Source organism: Sorex araneus, chromosome 6 (assembly GCF_027595985.1).
Source record: "Sorex araneus isolate mSorAra2 chromosome 6, mSorAra2.pri, whole genome shotgun sequence".
In the NCBI taxonomy this organism is placed as follows: domain Eukaryota; kingdom Metazoa; phylum Chordata; class Mammalia; order Eulipotyphla; family Soricidae; genus Sorex; species Sorex araneus.
In genome coordinates, this window is record NC_073307.1 from 25,085,752 (window position 1) to 25,103,436 (window position 17,685).

The 17,685-nt window shown below is 53.8% G+C and overlaps 1 protein-coding gene across 1 annotated transcript in view; it reads right to left on the minus strand.

Moving 5' to 3' along the window:
• Positions 1-6,354: 6,354 nt before the first annotated feature.
• Positions 6,355-17,685, minus strand: part of TGFBI (transforming growth factor beta induced) — a 31,795-nt gene continuing 20,464 nt past the window's right edge. The window contains exons 8-17 of the mRNA XM_004609881.2: positions 17,002-17,214; positions 16,278-16,415; positions 15,531-15,676; positions 14,769-14,905; positions 13,134-13,264; positions 11,004-11,128; positions 9,511-9,613; positions 8,608-8,687; positions 7,697-7,721; positions 6,355-7,026 (exon numbers count right to left, since the gene is read on the minus strand). Of these exons, the coding sequence (XP_004609938.2) occupies positions 6,986-7,026; positions 7,697-7,721; positions 8,608-8,687; positions 9,511-9,613; positions 11,004-11,128; positions 13,134-13,264; positions 14,769-14,905; positions 15,531-15,676; positions 16,278-16,415; positions 17,002-17,214 (1,139 nt within the window). The 3' untranslated portion in view covers positions 6,355-6,985. The remainder of the gene's footprint in view (positions 7,027-7,696; positions 7,722-8,607; positions 8,688-9,510; positions 9,614-11,003; positions 11,129-13,133; positions 13,265-14,768; positions 14,906-15,530; positions 15,677-16,277; positions 16,416-17,001; positions 17,215-17,685) is intronic.

Here is a 17,685-nt window from a genome sequence, read left to right on the forward strand (position 1 = left end):
ACAATTCAGAAATAGGTAAATGACTTGGAGAGACAGTTCTCTAAAGATATATACATGGTTGATACTCCCATGACAATATAAGATTAAATAGAAATTAAAAACATAAGAAGACACCACTTGATGTTTAAAAGGATAGGGGGAGAGAGAGAGAGAAAGAGAGAGAGAGGATGGAGAGAACAGACGGGAGAGAGAAAAAGAGGAGAGGAGGAGAGAGAAGAGATAAAGAGAGAGAGAGGAGAGGAAAGGACGGAGAGGAGAAAGAGTGACAGCAAGAGTGAGCAAGAGAGCACTCGCATGAGACAGAGAGAGAGAGAGAGAGAGAGAGAGAATAACAAGTGTTGACAAGGGTGTGGAGAAACTGGAGAATGGCACAACTACTGCGGGGAACAGCATGGGGGTTTCTTAACAAATTAAAAAATCCTACTGCTAGATGCAAAGATCTTCAACAAAATACTAGCAAATAGAATCCAACAACTCATCAAAAAGGACTCCTCCAGGGGATGCAAGGACAGTTCAACACTCGCAAGTCAATCAACATAAAACACCATATCAATTAAAAGGAAAGATAAAAAACCATATGATCATATCAATAGATGCAGAGAAGGCATTTGGCAAGATCCAGCATCTATTTATGATTAAAAACTCTCAGCAAAGTGGGTGTTGAAAGAACTTCCCTCGATATAGTCAAAGCCATCTACCACAAGCCCATAGCAAGCATTATTCTCAATGGGGAAAAATTAAGAGCCTTCCCTCTAAGATTGGGAACAAGAAAGGTTGCCCACTCTCACCATTACTATTCAACATAGTACTGGAAGTACTTGCCATAGCAGTTAGGCAAGAAAATGATATCAAGTGCATCCAGATAGGAAAGGAAGAAGTCAAGCTATCACTATTTACAGATGACATGATACTATACTTAGAAAATCCTAAAGACTCTATAGAAAAGCTCCGAGAAACAATAGGTTTGTATAGTAAAGTGGCAGGTTACAAAATCAATACCCAAAAGTTTATGGCTTTCCTGTACACAAATTATGAAAGAGAAGAAAGAGATGTAAAAAAAAATCCTGTTCACAATAGTGCCTCAGAAGATCAAGTACCTTGGAATCAGCTTAACTAAAGAGATGAAAGTCCTATACAAAGAAAACTACAAAATGCTACTTCAAGAAATAAAAGAGGGCACTAGGCAATGGAGACATAGCCCCTGCTCATGGATTGGGAGGATTAACATTGTAAAAATGGCAATATTCCCCAAAGCATTCAATGCAGTCCCTATAAGGATATCCATGACATTTTTCAAAGAAATAAGACAAAATACTCCTGAAATTCATATGGAGCAATAATAGATTGCTCCATATGAATAGATAAAGAAATCCTTGAGGAAAAGAAGATGGGTGACATCACCTTTCCCAATTTCAAACTGTAATACAAAACAGTAATAATGAAAACAGCATGGTTTTGGAATAGAAATAGGCTCGCAAACCAATGGAGCAGAGTTTAATATTCTGACAGACTCTGAGGTATATTATCATTTAATATTTGATAAAGAAGCAAGAAATGTGAAGTGGAGCAAGGATAGCCTCTTCAAGAAGTGGTGCTGGGAAAACTGGACAGCTACATGCAAAAAAATCAACTCAGACCTCTGTCTAACACCAAGCACAAAAGTCAGATCAAAATGGATTAAAGACCTAAATATCTGACCTGAATCCATAAGGTACATGTAGGAAAATGTAGGCAGAACCCTCCATGACATTGAAGCTAAAGGCATCTTTGAGGATGAAGCACCACTGACTAAGCAAGTGAAAACAAATATAAACAAATGGAACTACATTAAACTAAGAAGATTCTGCACCTCAAAAGAAACAGTGACGAAAATACAGAAAGATCCCGTGGAATGGAAAAAATTATTTACCCAATATCCATCAGATAGGGGCTTAGTATCCAGGATATACAAGATGCTGGTAGAACTTTACAAGAAAAATACCTCCAACCCCATCAAAAAATGGGGAGAAGAAATGAATAGAAACTTTCTTAAAAGAGCAATTCAAATGGCCAAAAGGCACATGAAAAAATGCTCTACATCTCTAATCAGCAGGTAGATGCAATCCAAAACAACAACGAGATATCATCTTATACCATAGAGACTGGCACACATCAAAAAGAAAAAGAACAACCATTGCTGTGCGGATGTGGGGAGAAAGGGACTCTCACTTATTGTTGGTGGGAATGCCAACTGGTGCAACCTTTTGGGAAAACAATATGGACATTCCTCCAAAAACTAGAAATTGAGCTCCTCTATGACCCAGTAACACCACTTCTAGGAATATATCCCAGAGATGCAACAAAACACAGTAGAAATGGCATCTGCATTTGTATGTTTATTGCAGCATTGTTCACAATAGCCAGAATCTGGAAAAAAACCGAGTGCCCCAGAACAGATGACTGGTTAAAGAAACTTTGGTACATCTACACAATGGAATACTATGCAGCTGTTGGAAAGGATGAAATTATGAAATTTAAATATAAGTGGATGGACATGGAGAGTATCATGCTAAGTGAAATTAGTAAGAGACGGAGAGACATAGAATGACTACACTCATTTGTGGAATATAAAGTAACATAATATGAGACTAACACCACGGACAGTAGAGATAAGGCCAAGAGAATGGCTCCACAGTTTGGAAGCCGGCCTCAAGTGCTGGGGGAATAGGCAGTTGGGATGGTGAAGGTACCGCTAAGTAAATGGTGGTAGGAGGGATCGCTCGAGATGGGAGATGTGTACTGAAAGTAGAGTAAGGACCAAATATGATGACCTCTTAGTATCTATATTGCAAACCTTAATGTCCAAAAGTAGAGAAAGAAGGAAGGTGCCTGCGTCAGAGACAGGGGCTGGGATGGGGTGGAGGCGGCAGGAGGGATACTGGGAACACTGGTGGTGGAGAAAGTACACTGATGGAGGGCACGATCATTGTATGACTGAAATTGAATCATGAAAGTTTGTAACTGTATCTCTACAAAAAAATTCTATTGCTTAGGATTCAACAACACGAGTTCTGGATTCCTTCCATCCCAAAGGATTGAACTTTCACAGATACTGGTCCTCCTATGCTCACAGCAGCCTTACGGATAAACAAAATGTGCTTAGTCCACAGTGGAACATTGTTCAATCTTAAAAGGGAAGGAGATTCTGAGACTTGCTACATCACAGTTCAGGTGAAGCACCCCCCTCTGAACTCATGGGATACTTCACCAGGCTGGGCTTAGAACTCTAGGGCCCCCCAGCACTGCTGAGAGGGGAGAGGGTCTCACAACAAAAATGAGAATGGATAATTCCATGCCGTGTCTATTCGACCGCAACTTCAAAAGGAGTGCCCTGTCGCTCCCAGCAAAAACTGTCTTTACATGGGTGGCTCCTCTTTGTCCTAAGGTCCACGTCTGGGATTTTTAGTGCAGACTGTAAGGCCCAGCCCGGCCTGGCTTCCAGACTCTTCCACACAGGGCTTTGCTTGCTCCTTCCACTCCAGCCACACGTAACATTCCAACATTGGCCAGACTCTGCACAACGCTCTTCCTGCCAAATTTCCTTCCCACCCCCTCACCCTTCTGCAGCTGCTCCACTGTCCACCACTGGCACCGGGGTCCAGGGCAGCAAGGAGCCCTGCAGTGGGCCGGGGCTGGCGTGGGTGGCTGTGTTGCCCCACATTCCCACCACCACCGTTATTCTAGAAAGTGCCTTAGCCCAGAGCTTGGCCAGGGCCATGGCCACGGAGCAGATGCGTGTGCTCTCCCTGCCGGGGTGTGAAAGGCGGCCCCGCTTGACTCCTCCGGACGGGTGGACGCCCGGGGCCCATCCCTCATTCCCTGGCTCTCTCCCTGGGCTCTGGAAAAATTTCTGAGAACAATATTCCAGGCAGCTTCTCTTAGAGCTGACACTGAGTTATAGCTTGAGGGGTATTTTCCTCTGCGTGAGAAATTCCCTGCTCTCTCTCCCCTCGTTGTCCCTGACATCCATGTGGGCCGGAGGGCACATATGGCTGCTGCCTCCCTTCCTGGCCTGGCTGCCTGTGAGCGAGGACAAGTCCCGGCTGTGAGGCAGAGACCAGAAGCCTGGGGGGCTTCCCAGCAGGGAGGGGAGGTGGCCTTTCTGGCCACCCTGGCACCTTTGTACTACTTGTCCAGTGCTCCCCAGGTCCCTTCTCCTTGCAGCCTGGGGTGTGTGGCGGTGGGGGGCAGGGGTGTGTTCCTGCCTCTTCCTCCACTGAGAGCTCACACACCGCTGACCCTCTCTGACTTCTGCTTTCCACAGCAGTCAACTGAGGAGCCCACAGACCCTCAGTATCTCCTGGCCCACAGGAGGAAGAGATTGTGAGCTAAGGAGCGTAGCCTGGAGCGGAGGCCACCCCAGGCCGCCTCTAGGCCTCCAGCTGGCTGAGACAGCTGCCACACCCCGCTGAAAAGCCCTTGCACCCGATGCTGAGGGGCCTGGCCATTTTCTGTAGCCTGACCAGCCCTGAATGACAGCAGAGAGGGAAGAGGATCTTCTCAGACTGAGCCCTTTCCCCTTCTCCCTCTTCTTCCTTTTCCTGATTGGAGCTCAGAGGACCCCTGAACAACCTCCTTCCGGGAGGGCTGGACTCTGGTCTCTTTATGTTTTGTTGCTGTTGGGGGTGGGGCCGTTGAGTTGTTTAGGGCTTCGTCCTGGTATTGTGCTCAGGTTGGGGAATGCTAGGTTTGGTCACGTGATAGGCAAGTGCCCTACCCACTGTACCATCTCTCTGGCCCCTCCGGCCTTCTGACAGAGGCAGGCTCACAACTTCCTCCAGCAGTCAGCCTCCTCTGGGAGCATTCTGGACACCCTCCAACCCAGGCTGCACTTCATGCTCACCTGGGTCTCCAGGGAAACAGAAGAGAGAGCACTGAACAGCTGGAGAGTTAGTATAGTGGGTAGGTGTTTGCCTTGCATGCAGCCGTCCCAGGTTCAATCCCCAGCACCCCATCCGGCCCCCTGGGCCTGCCAGGAGTGATCCCTGAGCGCAGAGTCAGGAGTAAGCCCTGAGTACCACCAGGTGTCCCTAAAAGCCAGAAATAGAGGGGGAAGGCTGTTTAGAACCCCTCAAAGAGGACCCCAGCCCTCTTGGGCAGCAGCTGGGCATGATTTTGTACCAAGAAGGCCTCTCCCAGGAGAGGTGAAAGAATACAGTAGAGCCCCTTGGGGGAGCAAATGAGGCCAGGGGCCACAGGGACAGATGGAGGGCTTTGGGATTTTTAAGGATTTCCCATGACACTTATTCTACATTTAAAGATCTTTGAAAGTGAAAGTACTCTCATTTGAACGGGCATATATGCACACGTCTCTGCCACGCTCTCTGCTTCAGCCAAGATCTGGACACCACCCAAGTACCCAACAGAGATGAGCAGACACAGCAGCCGACGACCACTGAGCCCGGAGAAAAGGTGAAACCAGGTAGATACATCCTGGATAGAACTTGCCGGGGCGGGGTGGGGGTGGATGGGGCGGGCAGGTGATGCTGGTGAAGGGTGTCCGATGAGCTTGCTCATAGCTGAGCATAAAGAAACAAAGCAAGGATCTAGACCCTGCCCACTGGAGACAGTCAGAGGATGTGGTGAAGGAGGGCAGGGGACCTTGGGATGACGGTAAAGAGATCCTGGGACTCTAGGGTGGTTGGGGCGTAGCAGCACTGCACACATGAAACAACACCTGCCCTATTATAAGTGAGGATACCTCAACAAAAGCCCATTGGAGGCTAAAACAGTAAGTCAACCCTCGTTTTGGGGGTACAGGTTGTCCTGATGAGTCCAGGAGTGTGTCCTGAGAACTTGGCCCCCAGGAGGTGCAGGATTCCCTTCACCCCAGGTGTTGGTGACACCACAACGAAACCCCCAATCTGACACAGCATCTCTCTGGGCCCTGAAGCCCTTCAAACAAATGGGGATCTGAAGGTGGGTGGACATGGGGGGTGGGGTCTGAGTCCAGGGCAGCCGAACCAGCTTACTTGGCGAAAGTGACCCTCTGCGGCCCAGAAGACGAGTTCCCACCCCAGAGTGGCCACTTCACTTCTTGTCTGAACAGAGGTACTCCCTCTTCTGAGCCCGGGTCCTCGCCCCTTCAGAATAAGGAGATCCGGGCACCACTTAGCAGGATGGTACCCAGGGCTCATGAAAAGTCCCACACAATGTGGGGAGTCTGAAGGCTGGAAGAAAAATGGGGGCACAAGGCAGGAGCTGGCAGAGATAGGAGTGAAAATGAACTCCCCCTTAGACTCGGGTTCCGGAGGTCCAAGAGAGCTGACATCTTCTGGCTGGGCTGCTCCAAGCAGACACATGGGCCAATTCGGCACGGGCGCGCGTTTCTCTGGTTTTATTATCACAAACACCCCCAAACTCTGTCACATGTGGGAGATCCTGGGCTCCACCCACCCTCTCAGGAGCTCCCCCTGCCACATGTGAACGTGAGACACGCTCCCCAGAGCAGTCCGACCATAGCTTATCAGGATGCCGCTTCTCCAGCTGTGCAAGAGCTTTACCAAAACTGGGCCAGGAGCCCCCAGGAGGCCAGATCACATCCACGCTTGATGGGCCACTAACACACGGAGCCCTTTTACTGCGGCACTTGGCACGGGCAGGAGCTGCCGCCTTCGGGATGGGTCCTTCCGGGAAGTGAATGTCAGGCTGTGACATCCGGGTCTTGGCATGCAGTGGGTTTACACACACAGAGACACGGACACAGACAGACACAGACACACACACACACAGACACATATACACACACACACAGACGCACATACACAGAGGAAAAACCACTTGTCCCTCCTTCCTCCCCTCACCCACCCGGGCTCAGATCTCATGACGGTGCGGCCCCCATGTACATGGAAGTGGAAATTTTGGTTTCAAAAACGTTCAGTCTCTTTGGCAAACAGAGAAACTGGCGGGGGGCTGCTGAGGTGCCTTCCGCCTGCGGATCTTCACCCTAGTGCTTCATCCTCTCTAGTAACCGCTGATAGACGGGGGCTGAAAGAGAGTAGGGGGCAGTGAGCAATGACTCCCTGAGGCTGGCTGGGACAGCGCAGACCCCCTAGCAAGGGCCCAGCTTTACCTCTCCCGCCCCCCCTTTTTCTGCATAGTGTAAGCTCTGGTTTGCGAATGCCTTTTTTTCTTTTTTTAAGTTTTGTCTGGGGGCCACACCCTGCGGTGCTCAGGACTTCCTCCTGGCTTTGTAGAGAGGGATCACTCTTGGGGACCAGATGGGGTGATGGGGATTGGATCCAAGTCAGCTGCATGCAAGGCAAGTGCCTGCCCATAGCACTATCCTCCTCATCATTGGAGGTTCTGGAGTCTTCCTTCCTTTCATGCCTGAGATGGAACCTAAGACCTTGAACAAGCAAGGCAAAGCCTCCACCCCTGAGCTACCCCCCCCACCCCCAAACTGGGGTTTCCTACATCTCTGAGCTCAGAACCGTGTCTTCACTATGGGCTCCTGCTAAGACCTGGTGCTCACCCACCAGCCCGCCCCCCACCACATGGTGCCCACTGGGAAGGTGTGCTTCTGCCTCCACCCTCGGGTAAGGGGAGGGACTCGCATCTGGCCTGTGCTTCGCTTATGCAGCAGATAGCAGGCAGGGGCCTGTCTGGGGGTAAGACCCATCGAGGCTCAGAGACCTTCAGTGCAGTCCAGACTTACCTAGTCTCACGGAGCTGTGGGAAGCCTGGAAGAAAACACGAGGGGTCAGGCTTCCTGGTAAGAAGTGTCCCTACCTGCTCACGGCCCCCTTACCCACAATGTATGCCGGCGAGGAGAGAGGGGAAGGGGACCCCGGAAAGGCTGGGCCTGAGGGTTCCCCTCTGCAGGCCTCCGCAGCCCTAAGGGATGTGTTAGTCCCTTCCTGGGAGAGTCTGAGAGGTCCTTCCTGGGACACCCCAAAAACTAGGCTCCTACAGTCTGGGGCTTCGGAGTGTTGGGAAGGCTCACAGGAGCAGGAGCTCAGGGCTGAGAGGACTTTCATGAGGGGCATGAAGAGGGAAGAAAGGAGAGTCAATGCAGAGTGAGTCCCCCCCCACCCCAGAAGTCTCTGCATTAAGGACGGTCTCCCATAGTCTCTGAAAACTCGACCTTCCAAGGCACCCCAGCTTCCCCAGGGGCTTCCCCTGATGCAAAGCAGCAAAGAAAGCTTGAGTGAAGCTCTGGGAGCAGCAGAAATGGCCCAGAAAGAGAAAGGGATGTTCTGAGAAGGAGGAGGGTCTCCCTACCGCCCTGCCCCCAGATTGCCCCTGAAGCCCGAGTTGAGATGCCCACCACCGCCCAGAGAACCCCCTGATGGGCACATCATGGAAGGAACACAAGTGTGATTTGAAGGTGCAGGCTTGGGGCAGGCCAGGCACCGGGAGGCAGGCGGTGTGGGGGAAGGACGGAATCCAGCCTGTCCTGGCCCTCCCCCTCCCCCTCAGCAGGGGTCCCACACAGCAGTCTCAGAGGCCCACCGGCCAGGCTGCTTCTCTCTCAACCCCACATGTGGAGAGTTTTCAAGGTTGCTGTGGAAGAGCAGAGTCAGAAGACGGGCGCAGCAGCCCCCCTGAGGCCGCACAGGCTCCTACCCTGGCATAGGCAGATGCCTGCTTGAAGATCTCCAGCGCCGAGTCCGCCAGCTCATCTGTCCTCTCCTGAGGTCTGCTGGCTGTGGGGGCGAGAGGAGGAAAAGCGGAGACAGGAAACGTGAGCATGCGATCGACTGGGGCCGAGGGGCGCAGCTGCGCCTTCCAATTCATGCTCAAAAGAGACTTGATTTTTTTTCCCCCTTGAATTTTCCTTGGGGTGGAACCTGGTTCCTGATGAATACACAAGTGGGGAATAAAACTGGCCTCAGGTTCAGCTTCACTGGAGGAAAAGCGCATTGGCACCAGGGGAGATGCTAGGAGGCGTGCTTTGGGTGTTTGGTTTTAGAGCCACACCTGAAGGTGCTCAGGGCTGACTACTGAATCTGCACTCAGGGATCAATCACTCCGGGCAGGCTCAGGGGAGCGTATGGGGTGCGGGAATTGAACCTAGGCTGGTTGTATGCAAGGCAAACACCCTCCCCGCTGTACTATAGCTCCGGCCCCAAGGAGGACTGCTTTCAATCCTGCTAATGGCATCCCCATGGCCAATAACTGGGCTTGTGTGAGCAAGGCTAATGGCCCAGCTGAGAAGCCACCAGGAAGCTATCCCAGGGCGTGTTTGCAGCTGAAAGTTGCTCCTTGCTTTGATGTCATGCAGGCTTAGCTGTTGGTGTTTGCTTAATTTTCCTTTCCTCTGCTCCTTGCTGAGGCTCCCAGACTGGGAAGCTGCATATGGCAGCCCTGGGCATCAGATGCAGAACGACACACTCACCTGGGGCACTGGTAAAGCTCTCTGAACCATCTTCTGGACCCCAGGATAGATTTTCTCCTGAGCATGCATGGCCATGTGGACAGAAGGGCCAGCTGCTGGCTCAGTGGAAAGCTGGTGCTCTGGGGCCTTACCTGGAGGCTGCAGGACACTGGGGATGGCGTAGACCACGCCATTGGTGGCCATAATGTCGACCTCATCCACAGGCTCCTTATTGACATTCACTACGTTGTTTTTCTAGGGAGGAAAAGGGGTAGGTACTGTTGAGTACGAGGCCTACTTACCTTAGGCATTCAATGATTTGTCACCGAGTACTTCTAAGTACCAGATCATGAGTCAAATGCTACTTCTAGTGCATGTATATGTGTGTGTGTGTGTGTGTGTGTGTGTGTGTGTGTGTGTGTGTTGGGGGGGGTGATGGAACCCTCCCTACCTGATACAAGGGAGGACCTCTATTTTCCCAAAGTTGCAGTACTGCCTTCCAGAGGGGTGCTGGTGGTATCCATACAGGTGGTAGCAATTGTGGGAGTAATTGTGCAATTTTAGGGGAGCTTCTGTTTGTAGGACAGATAAGTTTGGGAACCTCTGTGCAGAGAGAGACTGCACAGACAAAGGATTATGAAGGTGTTCCTTTGGGCCATTCATGCAGCCCTCCCAGAGGCCGATGCACTGGGGAAGAGGGGGAGACAGACTCGAGAGGCCAGACATGGCTTAAGCTAAGTGGGTGGGAATTAGGGGACAGAGGCCAGGCCCCAGATCTGGGTTTATCCACATCTTGTCCAGCAGATGTTTTCCTGACAGGAAGTGCCTGCAGGGTCAATCTTTCTCACGCCTTCTGTGGCCTACCTGAGGCCAAATGGGGAAGGGTCAACCTCAGCCTGTGGCACATGGGACCCTAACACCCAAATCGGGGAACTGTGACATCTGGGGCACAGAGATGTCAAATCCACCATTCATGTCCCAGTACTGCTCTGCGCCCTCCACGCTCTCCATGGTCTCTCTCTCCGAGAGGCGCTTCAGGGCACAGTGTGTCAGAGGTCAGGAGCAGGAGTGAGTATGGCCACTGCGGAGGCCCGTGCTGGAGCAGCTACGCGCCCAGGTGGCTCTGTGCACTGCACAGATACACTTCTCTCTCTTCAAGGCAGAAGCCCTCTGACATGCTTCCTGCATCACCGATGTGCAGGGCAAGGGCTGAGCACAGGCTGGGCGGCATAGCAACTGCACCTCGGGCTCATGGCTCATAGCACAGGGAGGCACTGAGTCTGGCAGTGGGAGGCAGGTGTGTGTGTGTCTGTGTGTGTCTGTGTGTGTGTGGGAGGGGTGAGGATGGATCTCTCAATATACCCAAGTAGCTTCCTATGCTCTACTTAAGGGAAAGAAGAGCTAATAGCCTCTTCCAGATGCCAACTAAATGCTTTATGAGTCGGCCAGTCTGGAGTTTCTAATCAACATCTCTATGGACTTGCCCTTTTTTCTCTTTCTCTGGTCAAAAAACAGTCAGAGACCAAAAAAGTGCCCTGAAGACTCTATGTCTCTCTATGTGTGTGTGTGTGAACTGCCATGGTGGCTGAGATGGGCTTGGGAGTCCCCGGGCTGGGCCAGTCCTCGCACCTTCCCGTGGACTCACCGAGCTCACTTCCAGCTTGTCACCTTGCAGGGACTTCAGCCGCACCAGGGCCCCGATGCCGCCGCTGACCAAGATTTCATCACCAATGTGGTACTTCAGGATGTTGGCAAGTTCCTTGGCATTGCCTACGGGGTAGTGAGAAAGGGAGGCAGAGTTCACTGCCAGGCTGGCACGACGTGGGCTCAAGGGAAGCCCCAGAGAAGAACAAGAGGTGGCGGTTCCCGCACAGCCCCCAAGCACTCCCCGAGCCCCTCTAGTCCGCTCAGTCCTTGGACCCACTGAACAGCCCTCAGGGCCCCCGTCGCTGGTCTGGCCCGGAGTTGGGGGGCCGGTGAGCGAAGTGCGTGCGCTCTGCGATACAGAGAAGGAGTTAATCCATACTTCTCCGGGTGACTCATGTTTCCATGAGCTAAATATTTGCCTGGAAAGCTGGGGACCTTTCCAGCCCCGGCATCTGGGACATTTCATCATCAGCGTGGCTCCCGACAGTTATAACACAGTAGTGAAATATTTACACATTCTGCCCTCAAATGCATATTTCGAGACGGCTGTTTCCTGAAGGGAGGACTTGAAAGAGTCAACAGCTGCGCGCTGGAGGAGCGGTGGAGCCGATGAGGTCAGGGCCGCGGTGGAGGGGGGGTGGGGGGGACGCCTCCCTGGCCCTCTCCGCATTCCTTCCATCCCATATCAGCCTCTCCACCAACTGGGGAGAGCGGGCGATTGCTCATAAAGGTGCACAGGCATTTCCTAAATGAAGTGTGGGAGGCACTTCTGGACGCGGCCAGCTGCCCTTGCCGCTCCCATCACCACTTTCAGGGCTGTGCGTCCCCGGGGCCCCCGCGGCGAGGCTATTTCCAGCATCTTGGAAGTGCGCCCGGTGGGCGGGGGAGAGCATTCTGGAAAGTCCCCTTGTTTGGCTGCTTGCAGGTTATTGATAAACCTATTTGAGTACCCGAGAGGACTGAACCCTCGGTGCCCAGGGACCCCCAGATTCGCAACCTGCAGCCTACAGGAGCTGCCCTATAAAAACACCCCTGCTGGAGGGGAGGAGGGGGTGCGAAGGGGCTCCTTCCTGCCTGCGCTTTCCTGTCTGGACCCCCCTCCGTGCCCCTAGTATGCCGGGGTCTGGGGCTGCACTCAGCGGGAATAGGGTTCTACATCCCAGACAAGGAAAGGAAAGCCAAGCTGGCTTGAGCCCAGCCTGGGGGACACTCCAACCTGCTGGACAGGGGACAGTGGAAAGTCTGTGCTCAGAGGGGGAGACAGACAACCCTCCTTTCGGGAGCAGATGCTGGGGGTGCAGCTAACAAAGGAAGAAAAGGAAGTGTGACCTCAGTTCAGCTCAGCAGCTGAGCTTTCTCTTTCCTGGCACCCGGGGGAAGGGGACGTGGGTGAGCATGGCCCTGCCTGGCCCAGGCTCGGCCGCAGCCTCCTCCTCAGGCCCATCTTTCCCTAGGGGGCAGCCAGGTCTCTTGAGGAGGTGCAGCCCCTGTAACAGCCTGCCCAGCCTCCTCCCAGCGCCCCCCCCCCACCCCCGCAAGTCCTCCAACCCAGGTTTTCTACAGGGGGACACTGCAGCCCACAGGGGACAAATGACTTTTCAAAGGCCACTCAGAGGGGAAGTGCCAGAGCTGGGGTTGGAGGGGCTGGAGTCTTCAAGTCATCCAAGGGCGCATGTCTTCAACCCCTCTCTGGCTTCTCCAGGGCTGAGTTTCCAGGGCCCCGGGCTGGCTGCTTGGCCAAGGGCAATGTCCCCCTCCCTGAGAGACAGTCCCACTGTCATTGGCAATCAGCTGCAGTGCTGGCCTGACTCTACACTTCTCTCAGCCCTTCTCTGCCTTGTTTGGGGGCCTAGGGAGGTTGATGGCTCCCAACACCTCCCCCCTCCACATAAATACTCTCCCTTGCCCAGAGGGAGGCAGGCAACTGTGGGGGTGAGGGAGGGGTGCGGAGATGTGCGGAAGCCCAGGTCAGCTGCCTGGACCCTCCTCCACAGCTCCCCTCCTCCTGGAGAGCGGACGGGCTCCTGGATGCCCTTGGCTGCCTCCCTGAACTGCACCCACCCCTCTGCGAACAGCCGGGGACCCCCAGCTTTAGAGCAGTTGAGCGCATCCTGTAGCGGGCCTTTACCCAAGAGCTTGTTCAGTTCTTCCGGGGGCATGGCTTGGAAGGCATCATTCGTGGGAGCAAAGATGGTGTACCCCCCTTCCCGGTTGAGCGTCTCTGTCAGCCCGGCAGACTGGATGGCGGCCACCAGCATGCTGTGGACACAGTGGGGTGGGGGAGTCACCTGCCTGAGGCAGGGTGGAGCAGCAGCACTCGGGCTCGCAGTCCCACCCCGCCCCCCCCTTAATCCAGGTACAAAGAGTGGCAGGTTCCAAGCAGCTGCTCTTGCCATCAGGGGCCAAGTTCAGCTGACTGGCCAGAAGGCAGAGGGCAGAGGTCAGGGTCAAAGGTAGAGAGGCAAACGAGGTGAGAGGATTCCTGGGAGGCCCAGGTGGTGTCCTGGGTGCCTGTGCAAAGGAGACACACCAGGGGACAGCACCTGGGGGTGGCGCAGCCAGCTGAAGAGGAGGGTGCAGAGCGAGGAATGAGAGAAATGAAGTGGGGTGGGGTGGGGTGGGGTGAGGTGGGTGGTGCTGAGATGGAGCAGCAGGGGTGACTCAGCACCCCAAACCAGTGCCCTCTGCTGGGTGTTTTCCTTACAGTTCGGTGTGAAAAAGCAATTCTGGGGCTGGGATGTTAGCACAAGCGGCAGAGCACCTAGCTTCTTAAATCATGGGATCACAACTGAATGCAGGGGGTCATGGAAACATTTTTCTTGGTTCTGTTTTGTTTGGGGCCCACACCCAGCTTACTCGGGGCTCTGCACTCAGGAACCACTCCTGGCGGTGCTCAGGGAACTGTGTGGGGTGCTGGGGATCAAACCCAGGTCGGCCACGTGCAAGGCAAACGCCCTTCCTGTGTACTATTCTCTCCGATCCCATGGAAATATTTGTTTTAAAATAAGTTGAGCATGTTATCAGTAATTGTTTCTTATGCCTATTTTATATACCTAGGGGCATATAAATTTTTTTTTTTGTCAAAAAAGGAGTTGCAAGAGGCTGGACAGATAGTACAAGGGTTAAGGCACTTGGCGTGCAACACAGCTGACCTGCGCTTGATCCTCAGTACCCCCCAAAGGTTCTCTACACCCTGAGCACCACCAGTGTGACCCAAAAACAAAAACAAAAAAGGAGGAGGGGGTGGCAAGCAGACACGAGATTAAGAAGCCTCAGAAGAGAAAGCAAGTGCTTTGCATGCACAAGGCCCAGAGTTTCATCCCTGGCACTGAGCAGCCTTGGGAACAGCAACCAGTCTCCTGCTTGGAGAGGACCCTACACAAGAAGACCCCGGGGCCAGAGACAGTCCAGCGGGCAGGCATTCCCCGATGCGTGGCAGACTCAGGCTCCATGCCCAGCATCCCGTAAGAACCATCAGGAGTGATTCCTGAGCTCAGAGCCTGGAACAGCTCCTGAGCACTGATGGGGGTGCCCCCAGACTTCATTAAACTTGAAATCAAAACGAATTTAAAATTCACTTTCCTCCCTGTTCCTCAAGGTTGGGACTATGCACCAGAAGAAACCTGCTTCCCCATGTCATGCCCAGACGGTCAGGACAACGCCCATGACATTCACTCACCCTACAGCAAGAGGGATGCTTGACACCCAGCTCCACCCAGCCCCCGGCCCCAGCATGGGCACACAGGTGGGACAGTGCACTTACCTGAAGCGACTGTCACCCTTCAGGACATCCATGACGGTTCCCATGGGAGGGGTCAGCACCCGGTCCATGGTGAACAGCGTCCCGTAGCGCCCTCTCTTGTCATGGGCAGCAATGCAGCTATTCTCAATGCACAAGCTCTGGCAGGAGGGGGCAGAGAAAGGGCCCGTCACCTCACGACAGGACCTGCTCATCTGCCTGGGGTGTGCCCACAGCGCCACTCACTAACTTCCGTGAACACCGCGGTGGGTCTTCGGGAGGAAATGGTGTATTTCCTCCAGCAAAGGGGAAAAAACAGTGCCCTTCTGGAAAGAGCCATCATCACAGAGGCCCCAAGAGAGCGGACCGGGTGACAACAATGATGTCTGCTCATTTAGTGACAATCTGATCTGGCCAAGTGCTGCCCGTGGGGTCCAGACACAGGCAATGTGTACTGGGTTATTTTCCAGCCCTCCTCGGTGAAGGAGGCTTCTCCTCTCATAGGTGAAAAAGGATTTAAACTCCTCCCCCTCTTCTCTTCTCCTTCATCCTCTCCTCTGAGCTCCAGGTGGACTACTGAACCCCTTGTCCTAGGCTGGGGTGTGGATCTTCCCCAAAGACCTTCCCAACAAAGAACAGGAAAGGCGAATCCTTCCGCAGATTCCCGCTCTGACCTCAGACAGAATCTGCACAAGTCCCTCCCATCCAGAGCTCAGAAACACCGACCCAGCTCCAGGCCTTGGCGCCGGTACCTCAAGGGACTGGGGCTGAAGGCCCAGCACTTACATTCCGATACACAAACACTCTCAGCTTTTTGCCTCCCAGGGTATCCAGAGTCTGCCCATGGTACAGGTACTTGGAGGCCAGCTGGTCTTTAACCAGGTGGTTGAGAAGCAAATTCTTAGTAGGCGCATCTGCAGGAGGGATCCCATCTGCAAGAGAAGGCACAGGCAAGAGGCCAGGCATGAGCTGGAGAAGGAAGGCGGGGAGCAGAAGTGCTCGAAGCGAGAGAATGGGGTGAGGGCTCCACCCCCTTATCTGCAGATGGGGATTGGGAAATCAAAGGGGGCTGCCAAGCCTCCTTAACATCTGCTGTCGTCTTTTTCTGATTCAAAAACAAACAGAAAGGCCTAGCTAACCGAGGATGCTTGGAGTTTGGCATGGGGTGACACGGGAGTGTGTGGCCCCTTTTGTCCCTTCTCTGTAGCTGTGATTTAGCTGCACCCTGACTCCAACCTCTGTTCTAGCCCACGGGCCACAGAGCCCAACACTCAGATGGTGAGGGACAGCTCTGCTATCCTGATGAAGTGCAGGCGACCTGAGGACTGAGCCCCCCAGGTGCAACTACTCTGCCCAATGCGACAGCAGCAGCTCCTGGTGGCAAAGCCACACGTGAGTATCCATCAGAGGGGATGGGTGCACTAAGATTCTAAGGGGTGCTGTAACTTGGGGAGTCCGTGGTGGAGGGTGAGGCGGCAGGGTTAGAAGGAAATGAACAGAGCTGCCTCTGCCCTCTCTCCCCACCCATGTTACCTTTGAAGACAGAGTTCAGGGGGGCCAGGAGAGTCAAGCGCTCGCTGCCGGAGAGGTGAGCGCTGAGGCCGGCCTGGCGGAAAAGGTCCATGGCGGTGGAGACGTCAGACTCGGCAGCCAACTCGAACAGCGTCTTGGCTGCGGGGGAGAAGCAAGCGGGTTCAAAAGTTAAAAATGCTGTTTTCATTGACCATTTGTCCAGCCCAAAGTGTGACATGCAGCAGCAGGAATGTCATCCCGTGAGTCAACAGCTTTTCTGGACACTGCTGGGCCACCGCGGGCTTGTGTCATCTGGGGAACCGTGGCCCAGAAAACTGCACTGGTGGGAGGAGCAGGGCGGGGCGCCCCGGCCTCTGCCCCCTGCCCCCAGCAGCTGTGGTGAGGGCGCTCGTGGTCCACACCAGGGGTGAGGGCAGTCCTGGCTGTGTCTCCAGGAGTATGGCTTGCATTTGCTGTTTGCCCATGAAATCCCTCCACGGATGGGCAGTTGACCACCGTGGAAGCCTGCATGAGGCCAGAAGCTGAGCACAACGTGAGCTGGAAATGTGTTCTCCCGGGCTAGTGCTCAGGGCTGGCTTGGACATGCTGAGGTCAGCCAGAGGCCCTCGCTGCCCGGTGGAGCCCGCAGACCTCCTAGGAGCCTTTTGGAATAGTGTCCTGCTCTCCCCACACCTGCCATGGCGTGCCCCCGGCCCCTCTCACTGCACCGAGAAGCCTGGCCTACCTGAATCTGGGATGAGCAGCTCGTCGATGAAGTGGATCACGCCATTGGTGGCCAGGATGTCTTTGTTGGAGATGATGGCTTTGCCGTTGATGGTGAGCATGTCCCCACTGCAGCCCACCTCTAGCGTGGTTCCCCCCAGGGTCTCCATGGACATCCCTGCCACGATGGCCTCGGCACACATGGCCGACTTCAGGATGTGGTTGTTCAACAGGTCTGAAGGGACAACAGGTCAGGCCCAAGTCAGGGTCCCTCCAGTTGCCCCTCCTCAGGGCCCGAGTCCTCCTCCCCTCTTGCCTGTCACCCACTGGAACCTGTGGGAGCTCTCACAGGGCTCCCCCAATCAGTCATGTCTTAGCGGTGGATACTGGGTAAAACATTAAGTCTCTGGGTCTCAATAGCCTCATCTAGCGGAGATAAGAATTTATGTTCAGGGGCTGGAGCGACAGTACAGCAGGTACGATGTTTGCCTTGCATGCGGTGGACCCGGATTCAATCCCTAGCATCCCATATGGTCCCCCAAGCACCGCCAGGAGAGATTCCTAAGTGCAGAGTCAGAAGTAACCCCCAGCATAGCTGAGTGTAACCCAAAAAGAAAAAAAAAATTATGTTCATTGAAAGGGTGGGGTGCCTGCCAAGCAGGGGTCATTGGTAGTGGGAAATGGACACTGGCAGAGGGATGAGTGT